At 41.2% G+C, this 16,392-nt stretch overlaps 1 protein-coding gene across 8 annotated transcripts in view; it reads left to right on the forward strand.

Annotated features, from left to right (window-relative positions):
- Positions 1 to 16,392, forward strand: part of RFX1 (regulatory factor X1) — a 52,545-nt gene that overhangs the window by 25,903 nt on the left and 10,250 nt on the right. For 3 of the 8 annotated variants that reach the window (XM_034434403.3, XM_034434406.3, XM_034434405.3), the window contains 6 exons: positions 2,008 to 2,103; positions 8,545 to 8,640; positions 9,075 to 9,437; positions 10,725 to 10,819; positions 11,375 to 11,804; positions 15,967 to 16,148. In XM_034434403.3, the coding sequence (XP_034290294.1) occupies positions 2,008 to 2,103; positions 8,545 to 8,640; positions 9,075 to 9,437; positions 10,725 to 10,819; positions 11,375 to 11,804; positions 15,967 to 16,148 (1,262 nt within the window). The remainder of the gene's footprint in view (positions 1 to 2,007; positions 2,104 to 8,544; positions 8,641 to 9,074; positions 9,438 to 10,724; positions 10,820 to 11,374; positions 11,805 to 15,966; positions 16,149 to 16,392) is intronic. The other 5 variants (XM_087888596.1, XM_087888599.1, XM_087888598.1 and 2 more) reach the window with 3 other exon arrangements.

Below are 16,392 nucleotides of genomic sequence, written 5' to 3' on the forward strand. Positions count from 1 at the left end.
ATTCCATTGAACTTATTGAGATATATGACATAATTTGTTCCGATTTGAGCATAGTTTTTGAATTTTTCTTTCTCCTATTTTAACAAAAATCAATTCTACATTCTCGTTTTTACAAATTAAGCAATAAACTAGAAGAATTGCCCAGATCAATAGAAAGTGTTTTTGGAATTATTTCTATACTGCTTACTTCACTGATTTATTTATTAGTTTTTTTGTACTGTTTGTTTTAATTAATTGAATGTTGTTAAGTTGAGGTCATATTTTGTTGAGATTTTGGCTTAAAATAAGTTAATTGTGGACCTGCAAGAAAGGTTTGCTGCTGGATTCTAATTGCCCTCAGTCAAGGATTTTTCTGTATAGTTGATGTTCATTTCAAACCAACAATCAGTGTCTGAGATATAGAGATAATTCAGGTTATGGAAATGATCATGCCTAAGCTTTCAGTTTGCAGAGCTCAGCTTGGTTTATGAGCTACGACAGTGAAACAGGAGGGAAGATTATTATGTTCGTCGACGTAAATTATTTATGAAAGTACTAAAGGCAGGATATAAATAAATACTAAGTAAATAAAAAATAAAATGTGAGGGAAAAACTCAGGCCAGTCAAACACAAGTAATAGCATATTATTGAGCCCATTTTATGGCAATGATAGTGTTGAAAGAATGATAGTTCTATAGCACTGTTTTGTTCATAGGTTACAGGTTTGCTTGGGGCTAATTTTAGCTTGTCCCACACAGTGACATCAGAATGTTTGAAAGCTGCTGTGACATAATTGTTTAATACTTTGTGGATAAATCTGTTTATATCTGTTTCAGCATTAAGAGTTCATTAGTTTGCAGATCAGTCTCTGTCAGGAATAATTTCTATCTTTTGTTATGACATGAATTTCAGTTATTGTAGTCTTATAACAAAAAAATCTTGAAAAGACCTAACCTATCATTTGATTTATTCAACTTCATCCTTCAGTCTCCTTCGTTGCTTCTTCCATATCATACCATCCAAGAGGAGATTCTTGCTTTGAAGGAAGTGACTGTGATGTAATGAAGATGTTCTTTCGGGTTCTTAGGTTGTCTGATTGAAGTTAGACACTATAACTTTCCTCCTCACTTCATATACATATTTTTGAGCCATTGGAGTTAATTTAATTATTTATTCATCAAATTTATATAACTGCCCATCTTGCAAAAGTAATCTTGCAGTGTACAATAAAATAAAGAATTAGAGACAAGTATAAATTACCATTAAACACAATTAAACATTAATATAAATAAGGCCACAGGAGAGTGATCCAACATCTTGTACACAATATAACTGTCTTGTAGGTCCTCTATTTCCATGGGATTCCCAAGGCTGCTGGAAAATCTATTTTTAAAGAAATTTTTAGAAAGCTAATAGAATCAGAGCTTGTAATATATGTTTGGTTATTTTGAAAGAGCTTCTTAGATTTTTGATTGGTGACAGCTCTAATTTTCTTGACAGAATCATGAAATCTCTATGTTAGCTCTTGTTAATGACATTCAGTTTAGTAATCTTGTATTCTATTGGTCCTGAAACATTTGTAGTTTAAAACTGAAAGTCAGTTTATCAACTGTTTTTTGTGTAGGACTGTTTTAAACAGTTCAGGACTATTCCATTTTTATCTGAAGTAAATCACATAAGAACAATAATTAGAAGTTGAGACTTATCTGGGACTACCAAAAATGTTTATTCTTTGATGTCAAAATCCACCCCTCCAGACTTATAGAAAAAGTACTTGAAAAATGGAAGGTTGATATTCAGTTCTCTCCATGCCTGCTTTTTTCAATTTAAAAAACAACAACACTTTAAAAAAACTGGATCTGTAAAAATTATTCCCAGAAAGGGAATATTTCCAACCTGGAAGAACCTTACTGATTTCTAGCTAAGATCAAGCGAGTATGAATTGTAAAATATATAACAAAATCCATCATGCAGTTGTGCGTTTGTCCTATACCCAGAGAGGGTAAAGTGCTCCTCCTTGCCTTTCAGCATTCCCCTGTCCAGAACAGTAACTCTGCCGCTAAACCAGGACAAGTACAGCAGCTCCAGGTCCACGGAGTCCAGCAAGTGCCTGTTGCACAAGAGGTGCTGTATTTTTGCTTGCATCAGACTTGTAGTCCTCCCCAATTTCAGTCATTGCTTTTTGAATGACAAGAATTCAAGCCTAATAAGGTGTTACCCTGGATTCTTAAATTGTTGCCCGCTAACAATTTCTAAGCATCCTTGGAAATCTTCAGGCCACCTTTCAGTTGATATTTCAGTGCATGTAACTCAGAACTTAATAACACTTTCCTTTCACCAACTCTCAGATTTGTGTAAGTCCTAAAAACAAGCATGTAAGCATCTACTGTGGCCCATTCCTGTTTCATGTCCACTTCTCCCAATGGCAAATTGTATGTGTTTTATATGTGTTTCACAGCTAATAAAAATGTTTTTGTGAAACATTTTGTTGTTTTGCTTGTTGAACCATAATATCCTAAAAATAATATCTGTATTTTTAAGAACCAAAGTTGTCCATGTGAGGGGTGGGGGGAATAGCTTTGTTATTTAAAATTAATTGCATTTTATTGAATGCATAATGCATGCCCAAACAAAAGCAACACATTTAAAGGCATTTTTCTGAAAATAATAATTTTGTAATTTCTTTTTTTAAATTGCAGATTGTTCTTCATTATAATGTGTTTTTGTTTAAGTCTTCAAAAATAAAGCCCTGCAGAATTCCAAAGACCATTCTCTCACAGTACCACATTCTAGAATACAAATTTTCTTATGCTGCTTTGTGTAGTTAATCCAGACCAAAAAGAAATGGCCTCTCTGATTTAGGAACTTACTCTAGATCTAGTTTTCCATAGGGATCAAATCCTGAATTACTTTACAGTCAGATTATTTGGCATATAATAAATAGCCATCTAATAATGTTTCAAAAATCCCTCTGCAGAGTCTAGGTGACAAATACTAGCCAGAGGAACTTGCACAATTTTTTCATGATAAAAAAATTAATTTTCTCCTCTTTTACTAAAGTTAAAATATTTTCTACAGTTGGGTCAAGCATTCTACAATGGGATATATCATTACTCTTTCTTCTGGAGGCAGAGCTAGTAGATTCTGATATGCTTCTCAGGAGAGGAGATAATTTCAATCTTGGTTTTGAACTCTACCTTGTTTTGGAGAGAATGCAGGTCTGTCAACTGCACTAGCCATCTATGCAACTAAGGTTCCATTAGTAGCCAGAGTTTTCTTGCTTCTTTCTGTTTTAGTTCCTTGTCTTATACTATATTTACCTAGAAATTAGAATGAGAAGACCAATAATCACTAAACTCATGGAACTTGCTGCCTGTGGGCATGTACAGAACTGCTTTGTTGGCTTGAATTAAGCAAGAGGGCTGGCTGTCATTGCATGAACCTCTGAGCTGCCGACCACAAATGCATGTTGCTTGTAGCCTCAGGAGGTCAAGTCAGAAGAATCGGATAGCCTGGGCATCCGAAAGGAAGGAAATGAATAACTACCCAATTCTTCTCTGTTCTTCACAGAAGGAACAAGGATGCTTTAATGGCTCAACTGCCAAATAATAACATAGCTATGAGGGCTCCATACTTTTTGAATACTGAAGATTCCTGATAATAATTTGATAATAATCAGGTGGTCACTAGTTAGGCTGTAGACTTGCCATCTCTGGTCTTTCTCCTCCTGGGGTTGAGATGAATACCCCATATTGGGATTGGTCCAGAAAAGGGGAACAACGGGGGAAACAAAGGCACTTTTTCCAAAAAGCAAGTGAACTTTCTTGGTTTTGTCTTTAAAAACATTTTATTTCTCATCCAAGAAGCTTCTTCAGTTCTGAATAAACAATGGGGAATGGAAGGATTTATATTCTTTGCAGTCATCTTTAAAGAATGTCCGCAAAGAATATAAATCCTTCTATTCCCCACCAGTCAGTGAGAACTGAAGAAGCTTCTTGGATGTGAAGCAAAATGTTTTCAAAGAATAAAAGCAAGAAAGTCCACTTGCCTTTTGGAGAAAGCACCTTTGAGACAACCATGACATGGAGGTTTGAGAATCTCCATAGACAAAGAGGGGTAATGTAGTAGCAATTCTCCATCTCCCATCCTCCTTTTTTTCTTTATATTTCTACACCTCCACTGCAAGGGTAAAACATAGGCTAAATCCACAGATACGCTACCAAAGCAAGAGAGCCACCAGATTTCCCACCCATGGGACATACAAATCAGATACCACTCCCAACACAAGTCAGACAGGGAGGAGTTGTCGTTGTCCCTAGATCAGGAAGTTTATCACTATTCAGGTTTTCCAGAAGTCAGAAATTCCAGAACTATTCAGAACTGAAGCCTGAAATAATCAGATCTGTGCTCCCAAGGATCACCCACTAGATCTATGCAAGTAGCAAGCATCCCCTCCTCATGTTTCCCTTTCCGTAAGACCTTTAACAAAATCCCCAAGGCATCTTCAAGGCGCAGTTGGATGAGAGGGGGAGTCACTGGCTACACCTTCCAAATAAGCAGCCCTAAGCCTCCTCAAGATGCTTTTTACTTGATATTCCCATGGCAGTTCTTGTCTCATGACCCAGAATAAAGAAAGGGAAAATACCCCCAAACACTTGGAGAATAGAAGAATAGAGTTTCTGTGGTGCAGATCACAAAAAGCTGTAGCTTTAGCTGTAAGGGTCTTCTTTGCCACAACCATCTTCTCTAGAATCTCAATCTTAGCTCACTCCCCCTCTAAGAAAATAAGGAGTTTAGGGCATGAACAAGCTGGCCATTCATGTTGGATATTAACTATTCTTCATATATATGCATCTTCAGCATCCCCAATAGCCCAAAGAACCCAGAAGGGATCCCATGAGAGTTATGAATTCTCAGAAGTCCTATTTAATGGCAAGGGCATATGCCCCCTCACCAAGTCTAGTTCACTACAGATGTCAATCCAGTTCACTACAAACCTCAGCCTAGTAGTCCAGGGATAGATGGAAGAGGAAGCCCAAAGCAACATAAATTTCCACACCTAGTTCTGAGCATGCTCCAGGCTTTCTTAAAAAGCCAGGAAGCTCTTAACAGATATTATGGGACTAAAGTAAACATCTGGAGAAAGGGAGTTAGCAATAAAGGGAGAAGAGGTAGCCAAACTCTTATGCTAGGTCAAGAAAAATGTAGCATATCTCATGGCAAAATACACCTAGGGAATCCACAACTCAACAGCAGACTTGTTCAGCCATGAAGACTTGAACCTTACCAAATTACAGTTTCAGTACCAAGATGTTTGAACAAATAGTTTCAATACTTTGTGTGTGTGTGTGGGGGGGGGCAGCAATAGATGCCCTAGCAAATCTAGTGATTCAAAAGATGGAGCAGTTTATCTCACACTTGCCAAACTAGGGAGCAGGGGTAACAAATTTCTTTTTTACCTCTTGGTCCAAAGGCTTACTGTATGTCTTCCACCAATTTCTGCAAATGCCTGGGCTCCTGAAACTGATATGAAGCTTCTAATTGCCTAGCCTGTCTTACTATTCAAACTTAGTCAACCTCTCAACATCCCAGGCATGGATCCTGTTGGCCTCACCTAATTTACTAACCTAGGATTAGGATAGAGGATTTAATTTCCCAGATGCCAGCTGAATGGAGATTCTCAGTCATCCAGGTCATAGTTGTCTCAAAGGTACTTTTTCAAAAGGCAACTGGACTGGTTTTTGAGGGAAAAAAAGAAAATGTTTTGCTTCCAGTCACAATTGAGGAAACTTCTTGGATGAGAAGTGAAACGTTGTCTTCTTCTTTCTTAAAAAACAATACAGATGCTTTTTGAAAAAGCACCGTTGAGACAGATTCCAGCTCCTTACAACTATAGACCTGGAGACTGAACTGGGCTAATTTGCCATCCCAGGATTTAAAAACACAACTATTAAAGGTAATCCTTGACTTACAGCTACAATTGGAACCAGAATGCCTGTTGCTAAGTGATGTGGCTGTTAAATGAGCCGCACCTGATTTTATTATCTTTATTACTACATGTATTGCTACATTTCTTGTTAAGTGAATCACTGTGGTTGTTAAGCGAACCATGAAGTCATTAAGTGAATCCATGTTTTTTATTGACTTTGCTAATTGGAAGCCCCGTGGAAAGTCGCAAATGGCCGTAGGATGCTGCAACCATCGTAAATATATGTGGGTGGTCAAGCACTCAAATTTTGATCATGTGACTAAAAAGATGTTGCAATGGTCATAAGTAAAATGACTGATTGTAACTTACTTTTTTCAGTGTCACCATAACTTCAAATGGTTATTAAATGAATGGTTGTAAGTCAAGGACTAGCTATAATTCTAAAGAGGTTGCGCACTCTTATATATGTACTCACATGCCAGGTTTTCTGAAGACAGCCTAAGGAAGAGAATCTCATCAACATCAGCCTCTATCACTCAAGTCCTCATCTTTTTACCAAAAGATTTCAGAGATGGACTATAATCAAGCTATCTCTACCGACTGGTGTCATAGTAGTAACTGTGAGAGGGATCTTGGAGTCCCAGTGGACAATCACTTAAATATGAGCTAGCAGTGTACTGCAGCTGCCAAAAAAGCCAACACAGTTCTAGGCTGCATTAACAGAGGGATAGAATCAAAATCATGGGAAGTGTTAATACCACTTTATAATGCCTCGGTAAGACCACACTTAGAATACTGCATCCAGTTTTGGTTGCCCCAATGTGAAAATGATGTTGAGACTCTAGAAAGTGTGCAAAGAAGAGCAATTATTAGGGGGCTGGAGGCTAAAACAAATGAAGAACGGTTGGAATTGGGTATGTCTAATTTAATGAAAAGAAGGACTAAGAGTGACACGATACCTCAGGGGTTGCCACAAAGAAGAGGGAGTCAAGCTATTCTCCAAAGCACCTGAAGGCAGAACAAGAAGCAATGGATGGAAACTAATCAAGGAGAGAAGCAGCCTAGAACTAAGGAGAAATTTCCTAACAGTTAGAACAACTTGCCTCCAGAAATTGTGAATGCTCCAACACTGGAAGTTTTTAAGAAGAGATTGGACAACAATTTGACTGAAATGGTATAGGGTTTCCTGCCTGAACAGGGGGTTGGACTAGAAGACCTCCAAGGTCTCTTCCAACTATGTTATTCTGTTATTCAAACCAAAGCACACTCCTCACTCCTGATACCAGTAATGAAGATGTCCATCTTCACATCAAGAAATTCCGAAGGAAAGACTCATTGACAATACTATTTATGATCTACCAGAATCTGTCATGGAACATCCAGTTAGTTTTTCCAGCCCTAATATGAACACTATTCAAGCCCATACACAAAGTAGCCATTAAACACTTAAAGTGGGGAGGGCATTTATAATTGCCTAGAAATAGGTTCATTGTTAGTCAAGAAAGAATACTGTATCATCCATTCCTCAATGCCTAAACCCAACCTTTATTCTCAAGGTCAGTTTTGTCTTCCACTGGAACTTCCTTCTGCCCTAGCTACAAAACCCAACTAGAGGAACATTGGCACAAACTATCTCAAATGGAGTTATCAAGCTCTAGCTGAGAAGGAGTTCAGAGTCTCTGACCTTGTAATATTCCATCTTGACTGCACCAACTGTAGACTGATGAATCCCGTTTGCACCAAATAAGCATAAGAGATTCAGAATAATCCTGCGCCACAGGGAAGAACAATTCATTCCACTAGAAAAGTAATCATTTTATTCACTTTCAACAGACATGTAGGATTGCTATATGATCTTCTGTGATTTAACTCCTCGGTGCAGAAAACTCTTCTGAGCAAAAATTACGGGCCTTCCAGATGTAAACCACCTCCAGGATTTATTCCCACTGTAGAATGACCTGGTTTTACTGTAGAAAAATGGTTCATTTCAAGTTTTCATGAAGGTCCTTTTTCTACACTGGAAACAGGATATTGAACCCACCCAGAGATTCACACGCAGAGAAACTTGCGAACAAATTACCAGGACCCTAATACATTTGAGCAATTTCTCAGCTACATCTTTACCTTACTCTTACTTTTTAAAAATGTCCTTCTTTTGAGCTTTCTTCTGGATTGTTACTCTAGTACTGGGGGGTAGAATTAGTTTCTCCAAAAGGAAGCATGTTAGAATCTAACTCTGCTTCCTGAACAAGTGAGAGGGACTGTTGTAGAATGCCCTATCACTAGTTTAGAAAAAGGACATTCATGGAAAATCTAATGAATCATTCTAGGTCTTAGTATCTGCTCATACGTGGGTATGTGCATGTATATGGCCATGCACACTAGAGTCAGTTTTTGATTCCTTGTGACTGCCTGGGCTAGTCCCTGCAGTTTTCTTGCCAAAGTTTTTGAGAATTGAAAACTTTTCTCCTTCCTAGGGTTGAGAGAGCGGGACTGACCCAAGGTTATCCAACTGGCTTCATGTCTAAGTAGGAGTAGAACTAATGGTCTCCCAGTTTCTAGCCAGATGCCTAAGCCATTAGACCAAACTAGATCCCAAAGTACACTAATGGACTCTGGTGTATTTCATTCCACAGAGATCTGTTGTGCAGACAACTCCCACAACTCCCAAAGCAGGTACAGTGCAACAACTGGCAGTGCAAGGGCTCCAGCAGGTTCATGTTACTCAAGAGGTAAGTGTTTGTCTTCTGCTCTTGGGTTGGCCTGCATTTCCGTTTCTTGTATCCTGTAGCCATGGAAACTTTCTGCCCTCTGAGCTAGGTAACTAATGTCAGAAATGTTAAAGCCCTGTCTTTAATCCTCCTGCCAAAATACTCCCCTTATTTCATTCAAGTGATCCAGGATCAGTCTACCCCTGTCCTCCATCTTTCTCTTGTGGATGTGGTTTGTAGCCATCCAGAGATTTCTGCCACTGACCACTCGCCCAAATAGTGAAGTGGGGAAAGACCCTGAGCTATGACAGTTTCTTGGTCTGAAGATCCCTTTTGCTTTATAGAATATAGAATAGCCAGAGTACTGGGACCTTCTGTCCTCAGTCTCAACCTTTACATTCTTGTTTCTTTTTCCTTTAGCTCTGATTGCTTTAGTCTTTCTGTTTATTGTCTAGAATGCAGACAGTGGTCCTTCTAAGAGCAGTCAGCAGGAGCAGCAGCAGGAGCAACAAGGAGTACAGCAAAGCCTCTCCCTAGAATGCAACAGCAGCAGCAGCAGCAGTGCACCCCAGCTGACCAGCTGCTGTTTACCTGGCCCGGAGCACAGGCTCCACTACATGCACTCACTAGATTCTGCCTCGGAGCAGTGGGTGGAGCTGGTCCGCATGCTTCCTCAGCCACTCCTCTTGCCACAACAGAAGGTGGTGATAGAGCAGCTACCATTCCTCTCCTCTCATCACTCCAGCCCTGATCAGAGAGTCAAGATTCAGAGAGTCCCTCAGGTGCTAGTGTTTGGAACAGCAGCTACAGCACTTAAAGTAGGTCCAGCAAAGGGCAATAACCGAGATCCAAGAATAGCAAGCCCTGTGCACACCACTTCTTAAGCAACAGAAAACAGAGCAAACTAGTATTCCCTTCTCTGTGCCTCCAAAGGAATCTCGTCTTAATCATTGGTGGTGGTCAAATGGCAATTTCCCCTTCTCCCATACCCTGCCAGAGGAGTTGAAATTCTTGGACCTCTTTAGATTTAGAGTTGATTTTGCTTTATATAAATAAGGGGTAAATATAGGAATCTTAAGGGGTGTGTGAGAAAGAATTGTTAGAAACGTGATGGCCTAGGGAAAGGGGAGAAAGCCCTAGGGGTTTTCCTAATTTATTCATTTCCGGCTTTCACATCTTTATGTGAAACTACCTTTAAGCCACCATAAGCCACTGACACAGTGGTCAGAATGCAGTATTTCAGGTTGAATCTGCCCACTGCCAGCAGTTCGATTCTCACCAGCTCAAGGTTGACTCAGCCTTCAATCCTTCCAAGGTCGGTAAAATGAGGACCCAGATCGTTGGGGGCAAAAGGCTGACTCTAAACCACTTAAAGAGTGCTATGAAGCAGTATATGTTTAAGTGCTATTGCTATTTATGGGTAATATATAGCCTGTCTTTAAACAAATTTCGTTTTGGTGGACATGGAACTTAAAATATAGGTTTTAATAGTTAGTCAGGATTTCAGCCTGGGTTTGTGAACAAGGTTCAGTCTAAGAAAGAGGAATACTGAAATACTAATCATAAAAAATACTTTCTTATAATTAAAAAATCACTGGACATCTTTGTAAAGGGTCATTTTGCACATGATGGAGGGGTAAACCTAGTATAAACAACTGCAGTCAACTATAGTTCTGAATAATTGTATGGTGTATTGTTATTGTAGTTGCAATACTTCTAAGAGTACTTGCATTTTTTACTATAGCTCTGTGCTTTGACGTGTGGGAAAATTTACTTTGCCTTGCATTCCTTTCTTAATGATTGTAATGCTGAACTTATTTTGTCTAATCAGAGAACCTGCAGTGTCTTTCATTTACACAAAGAATTCTTATTCCATAGAAATTCTGGGGTGAGGATTAGCCTTTGATCAGAGAATCCATGATAACTGAATGTCAGATACAGGATAAAAGCAATGAACATATGTGGAAGAAAAAAGAATTCTGGGAGCCCAGTCGTGCTTTAGGGAAGTCTGTTGCGAGGGGAAAGAGGGAGAGGGACAGTAAACACGGCCTTACTTCTTAATCTCAGTTTGCTTTTGCTTTTCTTTCCGCTGCTTATGTGCTCAGGTCCAGCAGCTTCAGCAGGTTCCTGTGCAGCATGTCTATCCTAATCAGGTTCAGTATGTGGAAGGAGGAGATGCCAGCTACACAGCAAGTACCATGTGAGTATAAAGAAGTCAGGCTTCTCCTGCCTATGCTATCCTGAAGCCTGAGCCTAATAATTCAATTGGTCAGATTCAGGGTGCCAAAACCACTGTTCCAAAAAATGGCACGCTATAGTTTTTCATACAATAGCAAAATGTTTCCACGTTTGTCTAAACCAACAGATTCCATATTATTTCTAAACCATAGAGATAATCACTATTCCAACAAAAGCTGGAACTGAAACTATTTCAAGAAAGAATCTTATGCTACCTTAAACATCAACTGATTTATTGTGCCCCAGTTGTATCCGATAGGCTGGGGTAGGATGGGATAGGAGTGCCCTTTACATGTCAGAGAAAACTTGGCAGGAACAGGATGCCTGATATGTGATTATTTTTACAGAAACTTTTAAAATAATAAATCTATTGCCAGTGGATCCTGCTTCTTGAACTTTCCTCCTCTGTGTCTGTCATACAATTCTGGATCTATGTAGTTGATGTTTTCTCCTCTAGATTGCTGTTTTTCCCCTAATGTGTGTATGTGCTTATTTGACTGTGTTTCTTCCATTTCAGACGCTCCAACACGTACCCTTACACAGAAACCCCTCTCTATACTCAAAACACTGGAGCGAATTACTATGAATCCCAAAACACCCCAACGCAGGTCTCCAGTCCAGCAACCTCACAAACAGTGGCCAGCAGTGGCTCTGTACCTATGTATGTTTCTGGAGGACAAATCATAGCCAATCCAAATGGAAGCAGCAGTACAGCAGCAGCAGCAGCAGCAACAGCAGGGGGAGGAGGAGGAGCACCAGCAGCAACAGGAAATGGTGCTGGTGGTGGCAGCACTGCTGGAGGAGGTGGTGGTGGTGGTGGTGGAGGAGGAGGAGGAGGAGGAGCTGGTGGCAGCAGCAGCACAGGGACCTATGTGATTCAAGGAGGTTACATGCTGGGAAGTTCAAGCCAGTCCTATTCTCATACCACCCGTGCCTCACCTGCAACAGTAAGTTTTCAACTGAAATATTTGCTTGTTGATTCAAAGGAACTGGAAGCTTCTTTTCTTGCTGTCAGTGCCACTAGTCTTATTAATGAAGTGATTATCTATGCCTATATTTTGGAAAAGCAATGTTTTGTGGACAGACTGCTCTAAAAGACAGCTTAGTGTACTTGTTTTACTAGTCTCTCTGAAAAAGATGCAACTGTAAGAGTGTTGGACTATTGTTAGGTTACACCCTCAACTCCCAAAAAGAATAAGCTATCCAGAGTCATTCAGGTGAGATGAGTGGCCATACAAATTGAATAAATAAATGAATGGACACTGTTATGGATAGCACATTATGCTAACTGAGTATATATTTTGAATATACTCCAAAAGTTTACCTACAATCGCTCACTAACTTGAGATTTTAGTAGCTTAATTTTTTTTAAAAAAATTGTTTCCTCAAAATCAAAGATAATTTTTAACTCCTCAAAGTTAATTTCCTCACAAAACCCCAATAAATGGTCTAAAACCACAGTTTTTCTACCTGATTTAAACCCTCTGGCAATTTCTCATAAGATTTCTTATGGTGAAGGGGATTCCGGTTTTCTATGTTATTCTCAATGAATTTCTTTGAATTTTATTTTTGGAGGTAATGGAAGGTACTGCTTCTGTTGGTAGGTTTTTCTGCTGCTTTTTTCTGCTTTTTTTCAGTTCTGTGGTTATCTTGGGAGTTCATTAATGGTGTCTCCCTTTGGGAGACTTTACTTTACAACAAGGGTATCAAACTCAATTTCACTGAGTGCCACATCAGGATTGTGGTAAATACAGGGGGCGGGGGGAAGCGTGGCGTGGCCAGCTCTACTGCTGCTGAATTTGTTCTCCTTGGCCAGGTTGCTCATGTTGTGTGCGGGAGGGTAAAGTGTGTGAATCAGAGGGAGGCCCACAAGGAGACCTGGCTTTGAAACCAAAACATCCTCAGTGATAGGATGGGAGACCACCTGCAGTGCTTCCTTGTTCAGTTGAAGGCTTCCTTCAGCCTTCAAACAGTAAGGCTGGACCACGAAACTGAGCAGCACACCAGGGCAATGGACAGCGCCCAGCCAATTCCGATTCCATGGGTGGCCTTACTGTTTGAAGGCTGAACGAAGCCTTCAACTGAGCAAGGAAGCACTGTGGGACCAGGCCCTTCACACCCACGTCCAGCCCGCCAGAGTTCGCTGCGCCAGGGCAGGAATGAGAACCTGTCCCGTGGAGCCTGCGCTGCTTGAGTGGGGAGGACGAGGAGAAAAACGGCTGCTCAGTTGACTCTTCCACCCACCCGCTGCTGCCAGCAGTTTGAATGCCCTGACTGAAGCAGGGATCGCACGCTTTCTCTCTCATACACACACACACACACACACACACACACACACACACACACAGCGCATTTGGAGAGGCTCCCCCGTCTCTGTCTCGCTGTGACTGCAGTTGCGGCGCTTCAGTGCCTGGCTGGGAGGGCGCTCAGGTAAGCTGGTGCGGGGCATGGCAGTGCAGCTCCACACACACCTGCCTTGCTTTGTACTCCACCACCCCCTACCTCGCTGCTCAGATGGCTCCTGTCGCCCACGCCGCTGCCAGCAGCTTGGGTGCCCTGACTGAAGCAGGGATCGCATGCTCTCTCTCTCATACATACACACACACAGTTTGGAGAGGCCCCCTCCTCTCTGTCTCTGTCTCGCTGAGGCGGCAGTTGCGGCGCTTCAGTGCCTGGATAGCAGGGCGCTCAGGTATGCCAGTGCGGGACATGGGGGGGCACCTCTGCACTACCTCACCTTGCTTTGTACTCCACTCCTCCGCCTCACTTTGTGGCTTTCGCACCAGTGCATTGCTCAGCCTCCTGCTAGGTTATGGTGGCTAGCAAGGAGAAGAAGTGGCGAAGAACGAAACGAGGCAGGGGGTAGAGGAAGAAGCAAGGCAGGGGGTACAAAGCTGCCCCACCCGCCCACTCCGCCCCAGCTTACATGAGGTCCCTTCAGCCAGGCCAAACTCTCACACACAAACCCTGCCACCCAGGGCAGCCACATCCCTTCACTAACCTTGCCAGCTCCTTTTGCCACTGCCACGTGCAGAGCAACTAAAGTAATCTGTGGGACTACGATAAAAAAAATAGTTCAGACCTTCCAACTTCTCACGAAAAAAAAAAATCTTGCAAGGTTGGAAGGTTTGAACTGTTTTTTTACCGTAGTCCCACAGACTAGTTGCTCTGCATGTAGCGATGGTGTTCTGACCAAGGCTTCCTGCGACAGTAACAATCACACACTTAGTCCCAAAAACCTTCTTTTTATTTCTGTTAATTATTCTATTATTACGGCTGTTAATTATGTTCATTCACAACCCGTAATGAGTCCCAAGCAGTTTGTAAATAGTCCGACAGAAGTCTGCCACAGTCTTTCAGGATAAGATTGATAAGCACCCACCTTTAACTCCCTTGAAATGCTGCCAAAGACCTAATTGCCAATTAGCTGTGCAAGGCCAAATGGAGCACAAAGTCAAAACGGAGCTTCAGAGTTTAAACCAACCAGAACGAACAAAGTTGCTTCCTGCAAAAGCTCATGTCCCTTTGCTCCACCTTTATGCCTTATGGGAAGGGCCAATCATCTCCAAGCCTTACTCCTGAGTTGCCCCTTTTGTCTTAACTGTTCTTGCCTTCTGGCAGTTCTGCGCTCCCCCTGTTCCTCTGCCTTGCTGATGTCAGACTCTGGAGGCTCCGGAGTCAGCACATAACTCCCAGATGGCCCTGGCTCCATCTCTGCCTCCAATGCAGAGCCCCCGTCCAAGCCTTCCCCAGACTCCAGGATTGGCCCATGTTCCTCCCCAGCCTCCTAACTGTCTGACCCTGCTGCCAGCTCCGCAGGCTGCCGGCGGACCACAGCAGATGGAGAACTGGGCCCGTGCCTGTGTACGTCTGCTGGGATGGCGGAGGCCAGGCCAAAGTGACATGGGATGGACCCTTACAGTTTCCAGGATGGCCACGCAGGCTGGATTCAGCCTCATTGTGGGCCGGATCCGGCCTGGGGGCCTTGAGTTTGACACCCCTGCTATACAACAACCAAAGTTACAACAGCCAAAGATTCTGAATCTGTTTTTAATCTCCCAATGTATTCTTGGGGGAAGCAAGATAACACAATAAGAATATGGGTAACATTTTTGTGTTTGCTGATTATAGCTCAGATTTCATGCATTTTTCTTTTAGACTACAAGGGGAACATGATGAATCAATTGTTAAAATTAGTTTTTTGCCTAATTTTCATTATATAAGAATTTAAAAGTATCTTGCATAAGAATTGAAAAGTATCCCAAAGGTACTTTTTTCTTTTGTTTTCTTTTTTCTTTCCAAAAGGTAACTGGACTTTCTTGGTTTTTTCTTTTGAAAACATTTCACTTCTCTTCCAAGAAGCTTCTTCAATTCTAGCTAACTGCTGGGGAAAGGATTCATATAGCTGTCTAGTGCTAATGACTGGATGGCTTCAAAGAATATAAATATAACACCTTCCATTCTCCACCAGTTAGAACTGAAGAAGCTTCTTGGATGAAAAGCAAAATGCTTTCAAAGGGAAAAAACTTAAGAAAGTCCAGTTGCCTTTTGAGAAAAAAAAGCACCTTTGGGACAACAATGACCTGGATGATTGAGAATCTCCATAAAATTGAAAATATATAAAATGCTTACTCTCTTCTCTGTCTGCCTCTCTTTAGAACCATTATAATTCATAAATCTCTTCATGTTGATTTCCCAAATGACATTGATTAAATACTTCAGTGAGCATAGAAAGAAAATATCCAAATCTATCAACATGCATAGAAAGACAAATATACTAAAACATACTCAAAAACAGCAAGGAACAGTAGTACAGACAGGCAAAATGCAAGTTATTTTGATGGAAATAAAAAGTTTGTTTTGGAAGTGAGTGGATAGCAGATCAAAATAAAAGTAATAAAAATTTCAGCTGAAACTGAAAGAATATTGAGAAAAGTTATTTGGGATTAGTCAGAATTGGCAAGGGTGGTGGAGTTCAGGGTGTAGGAATGCAGGGCAGCTGAAAGGGCAGAAATGGGGGGGGGCAGTGGTGAGAGTTGAAGCAGGAAACGTTAAAGGCTTGGGAGGCAACTTGAAGGACCTGTGAATTGCACTCCTGTTGCTTTGTAGGTTCAGTGGCTGTTGGATAACTATGAGACTGCTGAGGGTGTGAGCCTTCCTCGCAGTACCTTGTACTGCCATTACCTCCTGCATTGTCAGGAGCAAAAACTGGAGCCAGTTAATGCAGCATCTTTTGGAAAGCTGATCCGCTCAGTATTTATGGGACTCCGAACTCGCCGGCTTGGAACCAGGTAAAAAGATGGAAAGTTGTGTAACCAGCATGACTTCCCCATAGAATGTGTTAAATTTGTGCTTCTGTTTTTACACTGGCAACTATTAAGAGGACACATATTGAAGCAAGTATTTGTTTTGGGAGGAACTGGATTAGCTATAAAACATAGATTTTATGTAATTATGGGGAATAATACTATCTAGCTTCCCAAAACATGATTAATCAGATAAACCTAGCAGCTGCATTCACACAGTACATACAAC

This window comes from Pantherophis guttatus, chromosome 2 (assembly GCF_059756535.1).
Source record: "Pantherophis guttatus breed Tessera chromosome 2, ASM5975653v1, whole genome shotgun sequence".
Classification (NCBI taxonomy): domain Eukaryota; kingdom Metazoa; phylum Chordata; class Lepidosauria; order Squamata; family Colubridae; genus Pantherophis; species Pantherophis guttatus.